Source organism: Apostichopus japonicus, chromosome 20, assembly GCF_037975245.1.
Source record: "Apostichopus japonicus isolate 1M-3 chromosome 20, ASM3797524v1, whole genome shotgun sequence".
Classification (NCBI taxonomy): Eukaryota; Metazoa; Echinodermata; class Holothuroidea; order Aspidochirotida; family Stichopodidae; genus Apostichopus; species Apostichopus japonicus.
Genome location: NC_092580.1, coordinates 19,228,903 through 19,251,351, shown reverse-complemented (window position 1 = coordinate 19,251,351; position 22,449 = coordinate 19,228,903). Strand labels below are relative to the sequence as shown.

Here is a 22,449-nt window from a genome sequence, read left to right as displayed (position 1 = left end):
GAAAATTGAGTCAAGACAAAGCTGAAAGTGCGGTAACTTCATATATACGTTCTGAAACAGCTGGTGCAAATCTCTTTTTATATTTTTGCTTAATCAATTAATTATATCAAGGCAAACGCCAATATTTTCCCCACTAAGTACATTTTAAGGATAAAGATATTGAAGAATTTTGATATGATGCTTATCACGGTAATGAGCCCAGGCACTTCGTCAAATCAAATATTCTATATTTTGCTACATTATTTTGAAAATTGAGTCAAGTCTAGCCGATGAACTTCTTTGATATGGGATTTGTAATGCCTTTTATATAATGCCTTTATTACAGTCACATATTTTTTGTATGATAAAATTGCCGACGCCTAATCATATTTGGTAAGAAAACAAACAAACGGCAATGCCCCCCCCCCCCCCCTCTTAAAGTAGATAATAAACAAATGGCAATATCCAAACCGATTCTTTTCCACACCCTCCCTAGATTCAGGTATTTGTGGGTGAAAAGCCAGCTAGAAAAGTCCAGAAGCAAGTATATTTTGGTTGCGGAAATGTGTCATGCTATAGACGGTGTCCCATTAACTGAATACCTCCCGACGTCCCATTCTAGAAAACCTCCTTAATTTGTCACCCGAAGGAGGTCTTTGCATCTTTTAAGAGGGCAGCAATATACACTTTGAAACACTGCCCTGCTCAGATTATGCCTACATGGACACCTGGGAACACAAACCCTTATGGACTTATCATAAAGTTACGACCAAGTAAAGTTATACCATGTAAATAGACATTTCAGGAAGTATCAACGAAAGTGATATCAGAAGTTTAAGCTATAACTTGAAATGTATCAATCTTATGAAACATATTGAACGTAAAGAAGTTGAGGTGTCACTTTGTGCAGTCTCTTCCTTTTCTTACTTGTAAAGCAACCACAAAGAGTAAAGGAGAAAAAGAAGACGAAACAGTCGCCTCCAATCGAAAGAAAAATAGCCATAATGTCATTTATTTGGTATAATACTTCGGTCAAAATCAATTATGCTTAAATCTTTCAAATCACCCCCCCCCCCCCGGCCCCTTTTTGTCACCATTTTGTGTTTCACAAGTTATAGGACGACTGTTGTGCCTCTCCTTAAATTTGCGTACATTTTTAATTTTGTTGGTCTTCTCCCACTATAATTCTAGGCTATGAGGGCCTGCTTGCATGAAGGAATGGATGGTATATATATTTTAATATTTTGAGCACACTTAATAGACTTAAGTACTTCGAGAGTCTGAGGAATAAAAGTATGAATAGTAACTATTTGACCTTTTTGATCAGTTTTGGTCTTCTCGAAAGATGACATGTTGGCTGCATTCTGGATTAATAGTTTGAAGGTTGTGCGCAAAGAATACACATGCGGACTTGCAACTATTGGAGCAGGTTAAGCAAACGGTGTAGATCCAGGGAGCATTTTGCTTTCAATTTCCTATTTCCGTTTGCATGTGGATTTGTTACAAATTTTAATGATTTAATTTCTTCAGGGTGATTAGTCATCGTGATGATACTTGCATCAGCATTGTTAGGATTGTTACAGACAAACCATCATATTGTAGTTTCCTCAATTTCAAAATGTTAGCTTGTGAATGAAAAAATATAATAAAAAAGCAAGAGGATAAAACAGTTCAAGAGAGGACAAAAGAAGCTAAGTTGACGTGATTGATTTCAATATCTTTTTTATTTTTAAATTGCTCAGAAGAGGCAATTAAAAGCCACTGCACTAAGTTGAACTTTAAGTAAATGAATAATTCAATTTCTCAGACGGTACCTACATATCTGATTTAAAGAGAATTAAGGCGTCGTACTTTCATCTCTGTGGTTTTTAAGGAATAAGAACTTCCATGCCAGGATAGCCAAACCACTCCGTCCTGGTAAGAGGTATACGGGCCGCCATGGTAGAGCCCATTCAAGTTTGACCCTTGTTGATAACATGCCGTGTACCACCAAGCTCCTTTGTGATGACTCGCACAATTTAACTTATCGTGCAAATCACGGTCTGCATCTTTCGTGGTAAAAGACATTCCTCGAAGAGATCCCAAGGAATCTCCTGCAACAGTAGAATTGTTATGTGAGAAATTTCGCGATTTCTCAATACGAGGCTTGAAAAGTCTATGTTATAGTTGTTTTTGTTTAGCTCAAAACTATCATGAAATAGTTCACGGGATATATGAACAGTTGAAGACGGGGACCCGGTATATAGCATAGTTGACCCGGCGCCCGACCCTGGCATTAAATGGCCCATCCCACCTGCAGGGCTTAAGAATACATTTTGGAGAAATTAAATTCCTTTCTGTCTCTGACATGTATTTTTGTGCTTTAAACTTGACACTATAGAGAATAAATATAAAAACGCTACAGTTACATATACCTGTTTGTTACTATTTACCTGCATTTCCACTGTACGCTCCAAGCAGCAGTTCATAGTGGGTGGCTTCATCGCCTAAGCGGAAAGAATCGTAGCGTGCGTACCGTTTCGCGCCTTCGAAGTCGGACAAGTCAACTCTTAATTCGTAGTTACTCTGTGCGGTGAGATAGAAAAGCTTTTCGTTTCCCAGCCAGTATTCTGAGTTGATGTTACCAAATCCGTACTTGTAGCTCGACCATCCGTTGTAAAACCCCACAGATCCATCGAGGCGCTTCTGGAAAACCTGTCAAAAAGAAGAAGAAGATGGGAAATGCAAAAGAAATTAATGCAAAAAAGAAGATCTTTAGCTTCGATATTTGATTGTCGTCATACCGCTATCATCTAGCATTGAGCATATTTTAACTTTGTGTCTTGAAGGTCAGACTGACATTCTGTCTGTTTGCTCCTAAGTCTACTTGTCTCTTGGTTTTTTTTTTAAATATAAATTTTGCCCGTCACTATCCGCACGTTACTTCATTAGCAAATACTTACTCTCTCAATCAAGTGTTTGCAACTTGTGCATTTTGAGAACCTCGGGATGCAAATTCTACTGGATTGTCCGTTGTTTCCGTACAATGTTACTATTATAATATGCTCATCTGGAAACATGAATTGAATCGTTTTAGTAACCGTAAAGTGAAGTTGATGAAGAATCTGGTTTTAATATTGTACCATATTGATCTTACCGTCCATCCACCACCATCTGTGTCCATGTCACAGTATACGTAGAACGGTTGACTGTATGTAGATGGTTGGATGGTGTAGGCACCACTTGTTGGGGATTGATTGCGAGTAGTATCGATGCAGTGCTTGATGTCAGAACAGTCCCGTGGGATTTCATATACACCTGTAAGAAGGGAAACAGCTATACTAGATCGGTTTTAAAAGTAATTTTTGTTCTTGCAAACTCTTCACTAAAGCTTATAAACTGCCTAAAAATATGGAATATTAATGGTCAATTTCCCCATACCTCCAAAGAACTTTTTCAAATACTTTACACATATTCTCTGGATTTCTTTCCTTTTCTTGTATATGTTGTTGAAGAGTTACAGATGATCAGGTGTTGTCCTGTAGCCACTGTTTAAATCGTTTAAGTTGGGACATTTTTAGTATCTAATAATCTGTACTTCTTATGTCAGGCTTCAAAGAACTTGCACTGACGGTAGGAATATCTCGTGATATGCATGGACAACACAGAGTAGTAATAGCATTAGTAAAATGTCCAACCTGGCTGATTGTTTGCTGAAAGATATGAATTTTCATATATAAATTTTAAAATATGTATTCGAAGGTGATTGATAAATAGTTTATTTAATGCAAAGTGTTGACGTTTCTGCATTTGTTTTTATATAAATAGGTTTGATTGGAAGCTCCCTTGTCCAGCATGTATAAGTTGGCGTCCTATCCAGAAAAATTGAAAAGTGTAAATGTTAAATGGGGCAATTTGGTGCCTATATTAAATATCAACTAAGTCTAACGCAAGGTTATGTTAAGAATTACCGTCCCTTCGAATTGTGATGCGATATTTAAGGGAGGAAGGGGGGGGGGGATACATTTAATATTATTGTGTTTTTAATATGGTTATTTTTGTTATTATTATTATTTTGAGAATTAAGAAATAATCCATTATGATCCATGCTGTTACGTAAGTTGTACTCACAGGTATCTCCAAGTTTATTAGGTAAAACATTTGAAAGCCCGCACATCTGTAATAAGTGAAACAATGAAGGTGTATAAGAGGACAATACAACGTTTTTCACTAAAGTGACAAAACAGAACCTTTAAATCTGATATATTACATTGAAAGGGTCATATGACAATTACTCAAATTAAAGAGAAAACACGAATATTTTGTTGCGTCTTTTCACTGCTTCCATCGTTTCTATACATAATTACAACTATCGTGCATATACTGTACTGACAGAATGCTTTGTATAGTATTGCGCCGTTCTATTTTGGCTATGTGGCGTGACGTAATATCTTGTACAATTGTGTTTCTATACCAACGACATATTGACAGGGGTAATGAAACTATGTTGTCTCCACTGCGAGTGATATACTCAGGGCATTTATTGCTTTCTAGGTTACGCATACGGCTCTTCTATGTAACAAGAAGTAGTTGCAGAGGTGTTTCATAATTTATCGAAGCATAACCCGAAATGTAAAAAAACACTACGCCAAAGCATTTACCAAACTTAATTAGAGGCTCAAAGAGAAAATTACATTTGAATAACCTAACCCAGTTCCCTCGACTCATCTAAAGAAACTTAAACGGTGCGATCATGGTCGTGACGTCACCGATTCACTCTGCGTTTATAGTATCAAATCTAGTTGGAGCACTCTTCATAATTACACAATTGAGATGACAATCTATAGTAAACCTGTATGTGTTGAAATAAGATGTCAATGATATTTGTTATTTCAAATTTACACATTGATTAAAACTTGTGTTGTTTCACTGCACACTTTGCGAAGGGGAAAGTTAACTTATTCAGAGGAATGGCTCGAAATGGGGCAAATAAACTAGTACATACATGATAGAAAACCTATTACTGAGCCAAAAACTTCCAGAGATTCTTAAATAATTGTCTTCTTAAATTGTAACTGCAAAGTTAAATTTATAAAAGAACTCTTCAAGTATAGGATTAAAAACAAATCTGATATATGTGTTTATAACAGCTGCTCTGATGGCGACACTAGAACACAAACACCCCCACCCCCCTCCCCACGCACACACACAAAAACCAACCAAATATATCTTGTTTAAAAGAGAATTTCTTTCTTAGGATCAAACTTTCTTCTTCTAAAAAGTAAGCAGGTGTTATTCTGCAGCCCCGTAACAAGTGCTCTCAACTTTCTTCAGGGTAAAAAAAAGAAAAGAAAAAAAAAGAGCAATTGTCGTTATCCATTTCCCCGTCACAAACAAAAGCTTATCAGTGGTGCTGACCCTTTGTATAATAAAACGGGTTTGAAAGTATTTGAAATTTAACTTCGGAAAACTTCTCTCTGGTATTTTACACTAATATTGCCAATCCCAGTCTGTGAGTCACTCAATGTTCTTAAGGCGGTAAGTATGATAGAAATACGTGATATTAACTTATTGAAGATTAGCTGAGAATGACGAAAATCAAGCATTACTGATATACCCTATGTTCATAAGCTTTTTGCTTTTAAGCAGGAAGTATGACGACCACTTACCATTGGAAGAAAACTGCCGAAACACATGAAAACCGCCCAAAGATGATGCATGTTAAATCTGAAGAGCTGTTTCTTTGATTTGTAGAAGGAGTACTGCTATCACGACAGTGTTACGTCTGTATCGAATGAAAACCTCTGGAAAATGTTTTGATTTATATGGCACACTACGGTATCGTATATTCCATATTAGTTAAATTACTTCATAAACAGGTGACTTCTGTACTGCTATTAAAACTTTCCGAAGAAATAAAGTTTTCTGATTAATGGTAATTTCATTGACAGTGTGTAGCTTGTTTGAAAGGACTTTAGATTGTAATCAGTGTTTTCCAATAGCTGGATACAATTATAAATGATAATTAATACCACGATACTTCAAGGCCGTGTTTATGTTAACTTGCGCATTGTACACGAAAGCTGAAGGTGCATTTACTTCATATATACGTTTTGAAACAGCTGGTGCTAATCGCTTTTTATATATTTCTTAATCAATTTATTATATCAAGGCAAACGCCAATATTTCCCCACCAAATGAATTTTAAGGATTAAGATGTTAAACAATTTTGATGCGATGCTTATTACGGTATTGAGCCCAGACACTTCACCACTTCCAATGTTCCATATTTTGCTACATTATGTTTTGGAAACTAAGTCAAGTCAAGCCGAACTAGTTTGATATAATATGGGATTTAAGAGTACTGAGTAGCATGAAATTTATCAACATAGGAATATGTAAACCATTTCAAAATATTCGTCCTTTGTTTGATTGTATCATGGAATGCAGGTAAAAGGTAATATGTAGAATCCAACATTACATGTGTCATACTATACAACGCAACATTATGAAACTCAATTGATCCAAGTTGATTGCTCGTGTTTCATGGAACGCCAAGTAAACAATCATAACGTGCATCACCGTAAGCGAGTATACCATCGATAGCGTGGCGCGTCGAACTGTAACGACGATATAGACTAAATCACCCATGGCATGAGCATTTCTTACTTAGAGCATCAATTGCATATTCTCTGCCAAAGTTTAGTAGCGACCAACTGTTTGGTCAAGCAACGGTTTTTTTTATGGAAAAGAGTAGTGTTTGTTATACATTACTCGTAACACATTTTTGTTGTAAAACAATATTCTATTCAATAAACTCATTATGCACATTGATGATGCAAATGGAGTGACGGCCTGAGTTTCTGTTCATGTTATTCCTTTGTTTTACAACTTCGTTTCAAGGATACTGAACACATGTTTGTGACCTAAGGCGATTTGGTGTATGTAATATTTTATTTTCTTCTTTGAAAAGAGGAACATCACATTATTCAAATGATATATGTGGGCTTGTACTTAGGGGTTAACTTATTAAGGGCTTATAGTAACATTTTATGAGTGCAACATTCTACGTCATAGTTAGCACATATTTAATGAGATTCCCAGATTTATCAAAACTCTAAATGTGTATAAACGAAATGAGCTTTTCGAAAAAAAAATCAACAGATTTTGATTGAGATTATCACACACAACAAATACAAACTGAATATGAGGCAAATTGGCTAGTTGTCCGTAGACCTTTAATATCGGTAATGCTGTTTGCAGCTGTTTGCTTCATATAAAGCACCTGGTAATGGACGGCCGCAGTATATTAGTCAGGGTACGTAGTCGTATTACTGCAGGGGTCAATGGGTGGGGTCAGTGGTTGAAATGTAAATTTACTTCAATAAAGGGGCATATATGGGGGACCGTGGGGAGGTGGAAGGGGGCTGCCAGAAAATGATTAAGCCGTCCAACACGCTCAACATCTACTCAAGAGGCATCCATGCCATTTTGCTCGAATCTTGTCGAACAGAGGTGGGGCGGCCGGGTGAGGGTAAGGAGTGGTGGTGGGTGATCCCTCATCTAGTTACCGTCTTTTACGTCCGTTAATATCTAGTAACATATTATATTGAGAAATCCAGATGACACCCAGTTGAGTTTGGAATACAAAGTTATTCATACATGAACGTATAGTAGCTCGAGGAACTTAAATATAAAGTAAAGTGAATCCAAAATACAATAACGATTCTAAAACCGAACACTGCAGGCTTTCAGCTAACTTTTATTTCGTTTTATCACGCATTTATCCATAGCAGGTTGTGATGCTGACTTTGTAAACGAGGCTGAGATTAGTGGATAAACTGTCTTAACCAGGATTCGGTTGTTAACTAGTAAAACTAAATAAATTATGACCATTTAGAAAGCAGCTCCCTGGCGTAATCGAATCAGAATAAGTACTATACATTATTCAGTGCGTTATAAATGCAACCAAAATATGCAGAGGGAAACTGGACATTGAAACTCGATTTTAAATGTTTTATTAATTCTTCCTGCCGATGACTGTATATGAGTTAACATTATACTGTTACTAACTATAGCAATGCCGTGGAGCTCACTTGCCATAATGCTCACCACGTCCGTGGGTATAGATGCAAATGAGGTGCCAAAGAGGGAGTGGGGGGGGGGGGGGGGTTAAGGAGGGGTGGACTTTGCCGCGAAAAAAAGAAGTTATTATCTTGATATATTTTTGAACGTTCTGAAGCACGGTATTTGGTAGAAGACACCCTCTTTTGGTATATCCTCCCCAGGACACATTTAAGCCACATGTGTAAGGTTATTTTGCCCCCCCCCCCCCCCCTGTGTAAGCTAATTTCTGGAAAACAACCCTGTTTGATGATTTGCGACAAACAAAGTAAAATACAAATTCAAGTTTAAAATTCATCTTGTTCAACTACAAAGAACAGACAGCGCATGTCACTTCATATCCTGCAGTGTAAGTTTCACACGGTATCCCTCCTCCTGTAGCGCAGGTTGCCTCAACAATGTATAGTAAAGCTCCATTATGGTTCCCGGAAGTCTCGGGTATCACTTCAGCTTCAGCATCGACACAGATGTACTCAGTGCGAGTTTGCGAGTGGTGCTGTGACATAAGTATTCCCTTGTATTCCAGATTCCAGTCTATAGAAAGAAAAATGAAAATGAAAGTAATTATATATTTACGATCATCACTGACGTATAAATCTTAGTATAAATTTTTCTTCATTTGATAACTTATTCAGAAACGCGCAGGAAGTTGGATTATTTGTAGTTGTATTTATAGTAATTTTACACATATCGTGGTAAAGGTACCTACTTCATCATTGTGTGCATAACTGTTGGCATACCGCATGTTATTGCTTAAACGTGAACAATAGACATACTGCCGTGATGAAAACATGCGTCCGTTGTTGCCAGATGCTGTATTTAACAAAATCAAATATTTTGTTACAAAACTCGGAGTTCCACAATCGAAATGCAATAGAAGTTTGGGATCAGGAGCGCAGCCGTGTTTTCTTCAGGCTAGCAAAACCCTTGAAATGCGTGACCTGTAAACAGATTTACCTCTTTTAGCAACGTTGAGGAAGTACTTGTGTTTATGAAAGAGAGGTAGAAAGTTAAATATTTGTGAAATGGCTTAATATATAATATCGGCATGACGAGGCTATAAACCGTATCGATCACGGCCGGAAGAGATTATGAATGATTGCCAAGATATGCACAGTTTATCCGAGATACCAGTACTCACCTCTTTCCCCGGTGGGGCACTCGGTGCGCCCTGGAACCATGAGAGTGATGGTCCTGGAAGGTGCAAGACACACAGCACAAGGTGCTTCTGAATTCTGTAAGTGAGGCAGTGATTGTGAAGCACTGGTCTCGTATTCCGTACCATAGAGATATGCTTTGTGCTGAAAGCCTGCCACCGGCTCGTCAAAAATAGGATCTTTGGATAGGCATAGATAATTGGAAGCCCCGCCATCATGGGTGTAGTGAGCTCCTACCATGACCCCTGTATCAATTCAAACGACAGTCCATTAAATAATGCGTACGTACGTACGTACGTACCTACATACATACACACATACACGCACACGCACACACACACACACACTAATACACTAATACTAATAAGGACTAATACAATAATCTTTATATAAAGATGTTAAATTCAACTTACTAGTCTGTAAAATACGTTTGACAAAATACCTAGGACCTATTTAGCTATTTTTTTCGTTAATTAATGATATACATTTATTTAATTAAATGCAAATGCAACATGTCAGCAACTTGTGTGCCTGTTTTTCAACTTGTTTTACCTTCATAAATAAGTTCAGCATCCTCTCTACAGGAGGACCTTCCCCATCGTGTGTATTTGGCTCCAAGAGGAATGCATTCCTGAGACGCATTATGACGATCTTCGTTATCATACTTGGGTACCGGTACTTCAGCAGCTTCTATAGAAACTAGAGAATAACTTTACTTAGTAATGGATTGATTTTTTGCCGAGACCAAGTTACCAATTCTTCAGTTAATTTACTAGAAACTTCTCGTAAAAAAAACTTTTCAGCAGGTGATATCGTATCTACAAGTTTATCAGACAATTTAACAGAATGCTTTTATCGGAAGTGGACAGTTTAATTTTCTGCTGTAAAGCATATTACTCGTCGAGAATTTAGGGATCACTATATACCTGTATCGTGCCGGACTAACAGGGTCTTTTTCCATTTGGCTCATTTGCAGAGATCGAGCGAAAGAAAATTCAAGCAAAAACATCTTTCTTTGTTTTACCTAAACATTAAATGGACACATGCGCATGAACACGTTTTGACCTCAATACTTAATATCCGACACAACATCTTTGTAGTACAAGGCAAGCAACCATACATATAATGACCCAGGACACTAGCTGAAACCTTTTCAATAGTTGCGATTGTCTGAAACATTGCCATCTGCATTTACAGAATAAGGGAGCATCACCATAAAGAAGGTTGCAAAGTTTTCAGGGTATCGTAAACTATGTAGATAAACATACGAATGTAACGCTTTATCATTGTACCTGGAGAAGAGCCGATCAAGATCGCATCTCTGCCATCTCTCCCTGGCATTCCCCGGTCACCTTGTTCGCCAATTGGGCCCTGTGGACCAGGTGGACATACTAAACACTGACCAAGGAAGTACGCCGATTGTAAATTACTCTGCGATTGCAATAGTGTACTCATATCTGTCAATAAAGCGAAATAAGGATAATACTTTTTTCTTTGCTTGTCATAAGAGGGTAGTGAAACTTTCGCTTTAATTAACAGATGTTATATGTAGTGACAAATATTAATCAGAGACAGAGAAAAATGAATATTTGTATAAAGCACCAATATTCAAATATCAAGACAAGGTTATCATATTGGTAAACGATTGGTAACCGATATTTTGTATTATACATGAAATAAAATATGTTCCGAATTATGAATGGCGTGGCTTGGGTTCCTGCAGATGACCCTACGCCAAACAAAGTAATGCCATATAACGGATCTTCCCTTCGTGGTAATTGTTTAGCGTCAGTAATGCGAAATTCTCAAAGTTACAGAGCACATCCCAATCATTTGTCACAAGTCATCAATATACCTCTCGACCTACAAATACATTTATTTTATGAATAATGATAACGCATTTTGGAGCCACCTCATTTGCATTCACAGTCCCTCCTTTATGAAGCTCTTTGCCATTATAAATTAAACACGTTTCTAATATAAGTTATTATAAACGACAAATAAAGACTCATCTTTTCACCGCCTATTTGATATTTTATCCATTTGGACATAGTCTTTCCTGGATATCTACGGTTCAGAAATGTGTTTATTATAACGATACACTATTCGTTAATATATTAGTAACCCCGTGCCATGAGCTGTAATCACACCCCCCCCCCCTCGATATCTTGTCACCTGTCAGACTTGTCCTTCTATGCTTATAATAGTCTCCCCCATTCAAGCTACAGCGAACATAATATCTTAATACCACCACCTCAATTCCTTTGCCTCTCTGAAAAGTTTAAATATTTAATTGGATACTTAATGACTGGCATTAGTTTGGATATTCAAAATATCAGCCAATACTGATGATATTAAAGTTTCAACATACCTTGAACCGTACTGACATTCTTTTGAGTATCGCTGGATCTTGGTTCTCTAGGCTGAAGATGAAGAGGAAGTCACGTGAAACTTTACTTTCGTATCAATGTCATGCAGTAACCAGAATCCGAGATTTGTTGGAAGGGAGAGGGGTAGACATATTAAATTGGTTGATGTCCGTCCTGGAGACGGGTCTGAAGTGACTGGGCTATAAGGAGTGGAAAGAAGGGGAAGGGAGGGGAAGGGAGGGGGAAGGGATGGAAGGGATGGAAGGGAGGGGGGAGTAATTGGAAGTGAGGGGAAGGAAGGAGTAGGGAGGGGAAGGGAGAAAAAGAATAGAGAGGGGAAGGGAGGGAAGGAAGGGGAATGTACGGGACGGGGAGGGAGATCCCTCTTTGTCTGGGCAAGATGGCTTAGATGGAAATGGTGCATTCATTTCCATCATCTTAACTACATTTGTGATGTACAATGTTAAACGTTGCAATGTAGACGACTTAACGTGTCATTTGTTGATATTAAATGTAAGCCAATTAGACGAAATAAGCAAAACAATAATGCGTCATTCAGTTGTAACATGGAGCTGATATCAATCGAAAAAGTTTTTTTTTTAAATTTTATATATTTCTATTATCCTATTCCAAGTTCCATAGCCTACTGCAAGGAACTATTTAAGGTTTATTATGCTAAATTGATAATGATGTCAGCTTAACAGTGGCAAGGTCGATAAAGAATTTAGAAGTCTTAAGACCCACACACAGTGAAAGGAGGTGATGAGCTCAATTTTCCTGGCCGGTCAAACCAAAATAGACTTTTCATGCCAGTCTCATATATGGACATTAATAATGGTAAACAAAACTTATCTAAGGAACATGCAGCTAATCTTGACAAAGGGTAACCTATACAAACTACCAATGGGGCGCGCAGTCGGGGTATAATGGTTCAGTCTGGGTGTTTGTTTACATTCAGTCGGGACGAATTCACTACTCCCTCTTTTCAACCTCTCAGAAATCAAGAGTATTAATCAGCACAGCCTTTCGCTTAGAGCTAATTATTTACCTAATTTACAGTATTCATATATGCATGATTACACCATTGTCGTCCAACTCTCCACGCACATGACTGTTCAGCTTCGTGAAGTTCAAAACATAGGCTTTCAAGTCGGTAATGTAACAACTACTTATTCCGCCTTTACATGAAGCAAGGATAATGTAACGGAATGATTTGAAATTTACGCACATCGTGTTTATAAGATCGTGTTATTCAAAATAATTTATATTGCTTGAAAAGCTTACAGAAATTACATGGACCCCGCATCCCAACAACTGAGCTACCCAGCCCTTTAGTCGCTCGCGATCACACATATGTAATGACTTTGCTCAAGGCACAGTACCTGTGTACAACCATGGATCAAACCCTAAATTACATTCAATCCAAGCCAGAAAGCGACACAGCAGGAATTTCAAGAGATATTCTGATTTTTATGTATACCGATGTCAAATGAAGAGCATTGATTACTTACTTATTGATTTATAGTCATACAAAGTAACTGAGAAATACTCACCTCGTCTTTACCGGGGGAATTATCCAGACTTGCAGACAAGTTACTCCCCCAAAGTGTCATCAGAATTAATATAATATTTATGTAATATGCCATGATTTCCGACGAAGAAAAGTCATTCCTTGAACAGAACAGTGTGTGTTCGCGAATTGAATCAAGACTATAAGAAGCACGATTTGGGCTGTGAACTATAGCTTACTTTAATTTAAAAAAGTGAATATTTTGTTACCATTGTAAGTATAGCAGATAGGCCTAAAATAAGATTGTGTTTCACTGAAAAACTTCCCGTTTAGTTAAGTGCATTTCAGATTATAAGAATTTGATCCTCAGCTGATTATTAAAGGAATGTAGTGTATAGTGATGTTGATATTATGCAATATTGAAACTTGAAGATATTCTTAAGATCTTGTAGATCCAATTTTTGACATTTGTCATAACGAGTTGCAATCATTTAATATCCTCTATGTACGAATAAAAATATTTGGAAATTTTCTTAATAGATCTCCAATATATTCTGTTTCTTGCAAATTACGAAAAATGATTTACAACAATAAATCCAGAGATTTAATATATTTCCACAGATTCCGCTTCAAGGCAGGTACGTTAAGTCGGATTGTATGGCATAGATTTTCTAATGTTTATTCTAAAACCTAAAATTAATTATGACTCACTAAAAATAGTTCACGTGTGTTCCAACTAATAACGTGGTAGATTAAGGGTACATATATGGTGAGGCAGAGGTTACGTACGTTGCAATTACGAAACCAGGTAGGTTACGTCTTACGAATTTTGCAGCTGATATTTTAACTTTGAATTCGCTGACTTAGGAAGTTTTTTGTTAGTTATGTATTTTTTATGGGTTGCCATACCCTTGATCTGGGGGGGGGGAGTCGTCCAAGCAAAAGCCCCTCCCCCGTTAGGGAGTCTGTTTTAACATATATTGCAAGAGTACATTTCTTTAAGTAACTAACAAGTATCTTCTCAACAAGCATGGTCGATATAACAGTGAAATATTCCAAGCGTTTGATATTTTTAAAAGCGGTTAATACATCTTTTTTATGGAACAGGAAAAAACACATCCTAAAACCAATTAAAGAAAGAATTTATAGATACCTTGTTATTTTGAATATAGGATTATGTAGGGTATATAATGTTTCCTATATGTGATACCGAAGCCCTTCCTATTTGGTCTATTTGGAGGATTTTTAACGGTTTGTTTGACACATGACCAGGAGCACAAACAAGAGTAAGCTTGGACAAGCTAGACGGTTCCGTCCGAAGAGTGTAAAATATCAGTTTAATTGGGGGTCATCTGGATGTAGAAGGGAGCATTAATACTAACACTATACCAGATTGATAGAAAAACGCTCCAAAAGGGCTTTAGTAAGACGATATCTGTGTTTATGTTAGACTTTCATGTATAACTTTATCTGAGAAAATAAGCGCAAGGGATAAGTTGTATTTGAACTTGTGTGTTTGTGTGGAGGAGAGTTAGAGAGGCGGGGTAACAATGAGGTTTTGTCTCCAAATATCTGAAGAAAATATGGGGGGGGGTAGGGGAGGGTGTCCTCTTCTTAATCAATCTATCTATCCATATATCTATCGATCGATCCATCGATCCATACATCCGTTCATCTATCTATCTATCTATCTATCTATCTATCTATCTATCTATCTATCTATCTATCTATCTATCTATCTATCTATCTATCTATCTATCTATCTATCTATCTATCTATCTATCTATCTATCTATCTATCTATCTATCTATCTATCTATCTATCTATCTATCTATCTATCTATCTATCTATCTATCTATCTATCTATCTATCTATCTATCTATCTATCTATCTATCTATCTATCTATCTATCTATCTATCTATCTATCTATCTATCTATCTATCTATCTATCTATCTATCTATCTATCTATCTATCTATCTATCTATCTATCTATCTATCTATCTATCTATCTATCTATCTATCTATCTATCTATCTATCTATCTATCTATCTATCTATCTATCTATCTATCTATCTATCTATCTATCTATCTATCAATTGCCATGAATTCTAGTTTAATTATGCACATTTATGATGTAATGGGAGTGATTGCCTCATGTTCTGTTATGGTATTCTTCTGGTTTTACAACCTTCGTTTCTAGGATATTGAATACAGGTTTGTAGCCTAAGGCGATTTATAAGTGAAATATGTTATTGTCTTCTTTCAAAAAAGGAACATCACTTTATTCAAATGATATACGTTGGCTTGTAATTAAGGGTTAACTTATTAAGGGCTAACATAAGAAATTTTGATGAGCGCAAAACTCTACGTCATAGTTTTGCAGATATTTAATGAGATCCTCAGTTCTATGAAAACTTCAAATAGTGTATATCTTCAAAACGAAATGAGCTTTTACGAAACATTTCAACAAATTTTGAATGAGATTAGCACACACAACAGATGTACTGAATATGGGACAAATTGTCTAGTTGTCCGTAGACCTTTAATATCAGTAATACAATTCTGCTGTTTGATTCATGTAAATCACCTGGTCATGAACATCCGCGTATATTAGTCAGGGTACGTAGTCGTATTACTGCAGGGGTCAAGGGGTGGGGTCAGTGGGTGAATTAGAAATTTACTAGAGTGAGGGGCATATATTGGGGGCCGTGGGGAAGGTGGAAGGGACTGCCATAAAATTATAAAGTTGTCCAACACGCTCAACATCTACTCAATGGGCATCAATGCCATTTTGCTCGAATATTGTCCATAAGGGCTGGGGCGTTGTGGTGGGTGATCTCTCTTCTATTTACCGTCTTCAACGTCCGTTAATATCTAGTAGCATATACTATTGAGAAAGCCAGATGTTATGAGTTGAATCTGGAACACAAGTTATCCATACATGAACATAGCTCGAGGAGTAGCTCGAGGAACTTTAAGAATAAAAGAAAATGATACCCAAAAAAAAAAAAAAATAAGAATCTAAACCGACCACTGCAGGCATTCACCTAACTTTTATTTCGTTATATCACGCATTTGTTAAAAGAACGTCTTAACCAGGGTTCGAAGTTAATAAAAAACATTAAAACATGACACTTTAGAAACAGCTCTCTTGAATGACCGAATCAGTATTACAAGTATATATTATTCAGTGCGTTATAAATGCATCCAAAATATGCAGAGAAACTGGACATAGAAACTCGAGTTTGAAAATACTTAATTAATTCTTCCTGCCGAAGACAGTATATGACTTAACATTATACTGTAACTAACTATAGTACTGCTGTGGAGCTCAATTACCATAATGCCAACCACGTCCGTGGTATAGATGCAAAGGAGGTGAACAGGAGGGTGGTGGGGGGATTTGCCGCGAAACAAAGTTATTATCTAGATATATTTTTGCACGTTCTAAAGCACCGTATTGTTCTATGTAGAAGACACCCTCGTTTTGGTATATCCTCCCCAGGACACATTTTAGCCACATTTGTAAGGTAATTTTTTTAGCCCACCCCTGCAGGCTAATTTCTGGAAGACAACCCTGTGTGATGATTTTTGACAAACAAAGTCAAATGCAAGTATCAATTTTATCTTGTTCAATTACAAAGAGCAGACAGCGCAGGTCACTTCATAGCCTGAAGTGTAAGTTGGACATGGTAACCCTCCTCCTGTAGCGCAGGTTGCCTCAACAATGTATAGTAAAGCTCCATTATGGTCCCCGGAAGTCCGGGCTATCCCTTGAGCTTCAGCATCGACACAGATGTACTCAGTGCGAGATTGCGTGTGGTGCTGTGACATGAGTATTCCCTTGTATTCCAGATTCCAGTCTATACAGAAAACATGAAAGGGAATGTATATATACATAACCATGTAAAATGAATATATATATCTATCTATATATATCTATCTATCTATATATATATATATATATATATATATATATATATATATATATATACAAAGCGGAAGGCCCGGGTTCAAATCCCGGTGGAGGCTGGAAGTTTGTTCACTGTTCTTGATTTTCCAACTCATTACGATTTTCATTTATATAATTATTCATTTGCCTTTCGTCGTTTACCTCCATTTCATTAACATAAAGTCTGTTCAAATTATCTCTTTCGAGATCCGGCTTTAGGAATCACAAATGATTTTCGAGTTGGTGTGTATCATGTTTGACCTCTAGAGTAAGGCAAGTATGAAAACAGAAATAGTATTGTTCGATGCAGGTGACAAACGCCTACAGTGGATTAACGACCTTCCTTACCGGTTTAGAACCTCTGGACATACAATCAGCGTCCATAGCCTAGTTGGTTAGGGTGTCCGCGTACAAAGCGGCAGCCCGGGTTCGAATCCCGGTGGAGGCTGGAAGTTTTTTCACTGTTCTTGATTTTCCAACTCATTACGATTTACATAATCGGTTTGTTATTTGCTAAACAACACGAAATATCTGTGAAATGGCTTAATATATAATATCGGCATGACGAGGCTATAAACCGTATCGATCACGGCCGGAAGAGATTATGAATGATTGCCAAGATATGTATCAGTTTATCCGCGATACCAGTACTCACCTCTTTCCCCGGTGGGGCACTCGGTGCGCCCTGGAACCATGAGAGTGATGGTCCTGGAAGGTGCTAGACACACAGCACAAGGTGCTTCCGTGTTCTGTAAGTGAGGTAGTGATTGTGAAGCACTGGTCTCGTATTCCGTACCATAGAGAAAAGCGTTGTGCTGAAAGCCTGCCACCGGCTCGTCAAAAATAGGATCTTTGGATAGGCATAGATAATTGGAAGCCCCGCCAGCATGGTTGTAGTGAGCTCCTGCCATGACCCCTGTATCAATTCAAACGACAGTCGAGTAAATAATGCGTACGTACGTACCTACATACACACATACACGCATACATACATTTACTTATACGTACTTATACAATTATATTTAGATGTTAAATTCAACTTACTATTCTGTTAAAATGCATTTGACAAATAACTAATTCCTATTAAGTTACGTTTTTTTGTTAATTGATGTAAAAAATTAATTTAATGAAATGCAAATGCAACATGTCAACAACTTGTGTGCCTGTTTCTCAACTTGTTTACCTTCATAAATAAGTTCAGCATCCTCTCTACAGAAGGGCTTTCCCCATCGTGTGTATTTGGCTCCAAGAGGGATGTATTCCACAGACGCATCATAACGATCTTTGTTATCATACTTGGGTACTTCAGCAGACACTATGAAAACAAGAGAATATCTTTATTTAGTAATTGATTTCCTTTTTGAGTGACCGATGATTTGTTCTTTTGAACAATGTTACCAAAAAATTTACAAGAAACTTCTCGTATATAAACTTTTCCGCAGGTGATACCTACAAGTTTATCAGATAGTTTAACAGAATGCTGTTATTGGTAGTGGAAAATTCAATATTCTTAACTAAAGTATATTAATAATAATTTTTGTATCTTGCCGGTCTAAAAGAATCTTTTGCCAAACATTTGCCTGATTCGCAGAAATCGACCGAAAGAAAAATTCAAGCAAAATATCTATTTGTTTACCAAAACATGAAACGTTTTGACCTCAATATACGTAATATCCAACACAACATCTTTGTGGTGCAAGGCAAGCAACCATACATTTAATGACCCAGGACACTAGCTGAAACCTTTTCTATAGTTGCGTTTGTCTGAAACATTATCATCTGCATTAACAGAATAAGGGAGCATCACCACAAAGGTTTTCAGGGTGACGCAAACTATGTAGTTAAACATACGATTTCACACTTTATCATTGTACCTGGAGAAGAGCCGATCAAGATCGCATCTCTGCCATCTCTCCCTGGCATGCCTCGTTCACCTCGTAGGCCATTTGGGCCCTGTGGACCAGGTGGGCACATTAAACACTGACCAAGGAAGTACGCCGATTGGAAATTACTCTGCGATTGCAATAGTGTACTCAGATCTGTCAATAAAGGGAAAATGGAAAAACAAATTTGTCTTTGCTTGTCATAAGAGGGCAGTGAAACTTTCAGTCTATTAGATGCTATATGCAGTGACAACTATTAATCAGAAACACAAGAAAATCAAGGATTGTTATTGAAAGCACTAATATTGAAATATCAAGACAAGGTTATCATATTGGTAAACGAATTTACCGATATTTCGTATTAAATGAATTCACATATTCCGAAGTAAGAATGGCGTGGCTTTGAAAGATTCCTTGTTTAGTTAAAGTGTAACAGTTTCAGCTTCCTGCAGATGATCCTACGCCAAACATTTTGATTTTCAGCCATTTGGACATCAGAATTATGTTTATTATTAGTGTTTTCTATTATTACGATACACTATTCGTTAATATATGTAGCCCCGTGTCATGGGCTGTAATCACTCCCCCGCCCCTCCCCGATATCTTGTCACTTGTCAGACTTGTCCTTATATTCTTATAATAGTCTCCCTTATTCAAGCTACAGTGAACAAAATATCTTGATACCACTACCTCAAAACCCTTGCCTCTCTGAAAGATTTAAATATGTAATTGGATACTTGATGACTGGCATTAGTTCGGATATTCAACTTTTGAGCCAATATACTGATGATATGTAAAGTTTCAACATACCTGGAACCGTACTCACATCCTGCTCAGTATCACTGGCTCTTCGTTCTCTAAGCTGAAGACGAAGAGGAAGTCATGTGAAACTATACTTTCATAGAAAGAATCCGAGATTTGTTGGAAGGGAGGGGGAGGGGGGTAGGGTTAGACATATTAAATTGGTTGATGTCCGTCCTGGGGACGGGTCTGAAGTGACTCGCTTATAGAGAGGGGGAAAGAAGGTGAAGGAATAGGAAGGGAAGGAAAGAGTAGAGAGGGGAAGGCAGGGAAGGGAAGGGAAAGGAAAGGGAAGGGAGGGGAAAGGAGGGCAAGGGAAGGTGAGGAAGGGAAATGGAGGGAGGGGGAAGGGAGATCCCTCTTTGTCTGGGCAAGATGGCTTAGATGGAAATAGTGCTTTTATTTCCATCATCTTAACTACATTTGTGAAGTACATACGACTTAACGTGTATTTCTTGTTGTTATGAACTGTAAGCCATTTAGACGAAATAAGCAAAGCAATTATGCGTTACTTAGTTGTAACATAGAGCTGATATCAATCGCAGAAACTTTTCGTATTCCAAGTTCATAGATTGCTACAAGGAACTATTTAAGGTGAATGATAGGTGGAATTGATGTATTGGATCGATATCCATTTCTACAATATGCTATCCTCCTGAAAAGTTCCCATAAGGCTAAATTGATGATGACGTCAGCTTGTCGGTGAAGATTTTAAAGTGACTGTTAATCCATGGTTGATTTATAAATTCCATTAACTCAACAACAATATGTTCTTTTAACATCACTTGAAGGACAGAGCACCATTTGATGCCATTCAACACCATTTGTCCTTAACAAATATTTAATGCCTTAATTTTTGAGGTCATAAAATATCATGATTTCTTGTTGAGAACTATATTGTCCAACCACTTCAATTGAAATGCTTATGATATTTTACTGGGGACTTTATCACAAATTAAAAGGAAATTTAGGAAATCAATCTGGAATGATAGCATTATTTTTAATGACCTTCAACATATCAAAATACATTTTGTTTCTATAAAATTCACCCATTAAAAATATCAAATGTTTCAATAAGTTTGAAAAAAAAACTGGAGATATTCTATCATTTGGGCTATAACTGTGGCAAGGTCGATAAAAAAGGTTGGCTTGTAGAATTCATACGGCCTACACCCAGTGAAGGTAGATGGTGAGCTCAATTTCCCTGGCCGGTCAAACCAAAATAGACTTTTCATCACACAGACATCCGTGGTCCCAATCTCATATATGGTCATTGGTAATGGTAAACAAACTTATCTAAGGGACATGCAGCTAATCTTGACAATGGGTAACCTATATAAAAACTAACATTGGGTCGGCAGTCGGGTATAATGGTTCAGTCGGGTGTTTTTGTTTACATTCAACCAGGGACGAATTTACTTCCAGGTGTACACCTCCCTTTTTTCAACCTCCCAGAAATAAAGAGTATTAATCAGCACAGCCTTTCGTTTAGAGCTAATTATTAACCTAATTTACAGTATTCATATATGCATGATTACACCATTGTCGCCCAACTCTCCACGCACATGACTGTTCAGCATCGTGAAGTTTAAAACATAGGCTTTCAAGTCGGTAATGTAACAACTACTTATTCTGCCTTTACATGAAGCAAGGATAATGTAACGGAATGACTTGAAATGTACGCACATCGTGTTCATAAGATCGTGCTATACAAAATAGTTTATATTGCTTGAAAAGCTTACAGAAACTACATGGAACCCCGCATCCTAACAACTGAGCTACCCAGCACTTTAGTCGCTCGCGATCACACATATGTAATGACTTTGCTCAAGGCACAGTACCTGTGTACAACCAGGGATCAAACCCAAAAGTTCATTCGATCCAAGCCAGAAAGCGACACAGCAGGAATTTTAAGAGATATTATGATTTTTATGTATACCGATGTCAAATGAAGAGGATTGGTTAGTACTTATTTATTTATAGTCATAGAAAGTAACTGAGAAATACTCACCTTGTCTTTACCGGGGGAATTATCCAGTCTTGCAGACAAGTTACTCCCCCAAAGTGTCATCAGAATTAATATAATATTTATGTAATATGCCATGATTTCCGACGAAGAAAAGTCGTTCCTAGAACAGAACAGTGTGTGTTCGCGAATTGAATCAAGACTATAAGAAGCACGATTGGGCTGTGAAATATAGACTACTTTTATTTGATATAAAAGTGAATATTTTGTTACCATTGTAAATAGCATAAAGGCCTAATATAAGATTTTGTTTCACTGGAAAACTTCCTCTTTGGTTTACTGCATTTCAAATTATTACAATTTGATCCTTAGCATGTTATTAAAGGAATATAGTGTATAATTATGTTGATATAATGCAAACTTGAAACTTGAAGATATTCTTAATATCTTGTAGATCCAAGTTTTGACATTTGTCATAACGAGTTGCAATCATTTAATATCCTCTATGTACGAATAAAAATATTTGGAAATTTTCTTAATAGATCTCCAATATATTCTGTCTCTTGCAAATTAAGAAAAATAATTTACAACAATAAATCCAGAGATTTAAAGGATTCAGCTTGTCAAATTGTGATACACTGGCGACAAAGATTAAACTTGTGAGGTGGTGAGTTTACCGTGTGGTGCCTACACTATACTTTAAGGCAGGGGTGTTAAGTCGGTTTGT

General features: G+C 37.1%; 3 protein-coding genes across 3 annotated transcripts; all 3 read right to left on the bottom strand.

Annotated features, from left to right (window-relative positions):
- Window positions 1-1,707: 1,707 nt before the first annotated feature.
- On the bottom strand, window positions 1,708-7,546 carry LOC139961717 (fibrinogen C domain-containing protein 1-like). The gene is made up of 5 exons (XM_071961145.1): window positions 5,628-7,546; window positions 4,090-4,135; window positions 3,116-3,276; window positions 2,412-2,673; window positions 1,708-2,072 (listed from the first exon to the last, which is right to left on the bottom strand). Exons 1-5 carry the CDS (start codon window positions 5,676-5,678, stop codon window positions 1,807-1,809), a joined length of 786 nt encoding a protein of 261 aa, XP_071817246.1. The 5' UTR covers window positions 5,679-7,546; the 3' UTR covers window positions 1,708-1,806.
- Window positions 7,547-7,700: 154 nt separating this feature from the next.
- LOC139961710 (uncharacterized) lies at window positions 7,701-13,338 on the bottom strand. The gene is made up of 6 exons (XM_071961126.1): window positions 13,162-13,338; window positions 11,611-11,662; window positions 10,532-10,696; window positions 9,792-9,938; window positions 9,224-9,484; window positions 7,701-8,616 (listed from the first exon to the last, which is right to left on the bottom strand). Exons 1-6 carry the CDS (start codon window positions 13,252-13,254, stop codon window positions 8,390-8,392), a joined length of 945 nt encoding a protein of 314 aa, XP_071817227.1. The 5' UTR covers window positions 13,255-13,338; the 3' UTR covers window positions 7,701-8,389.
- Window positions 13,339-16,154: 2,816 nt separating this feature from the next.
- LOC139961708 (uncharacterized) lies at window positions 16,155-21,943 on the bottom strand. The gene is made up of 6 exons (XM_071961124.1): window positions 21,768-21,943; window positions 19,766-19,817; window positions 18,947-19,111; window positions 18,256-18,387; window positions 17,728-17,988; window positions 16,155-16,983 (listed from the first exon to the last, which is right to left on the bottom strand). The coding sequence occupies exons 1-6, from the start codon at window positions 21,858-21,860 to the stop codon at window positions 16,757-16,759; spliced, it is 930 nt and encodes a 309-aa protein (XP_071817225.1). The 5' UTR covers window positions 21,861-21,943; the 3' UTR covers window positions 16,155-16,756.
- Window positions 21,944-22,449: the final 506 nt, after the last annotated feature.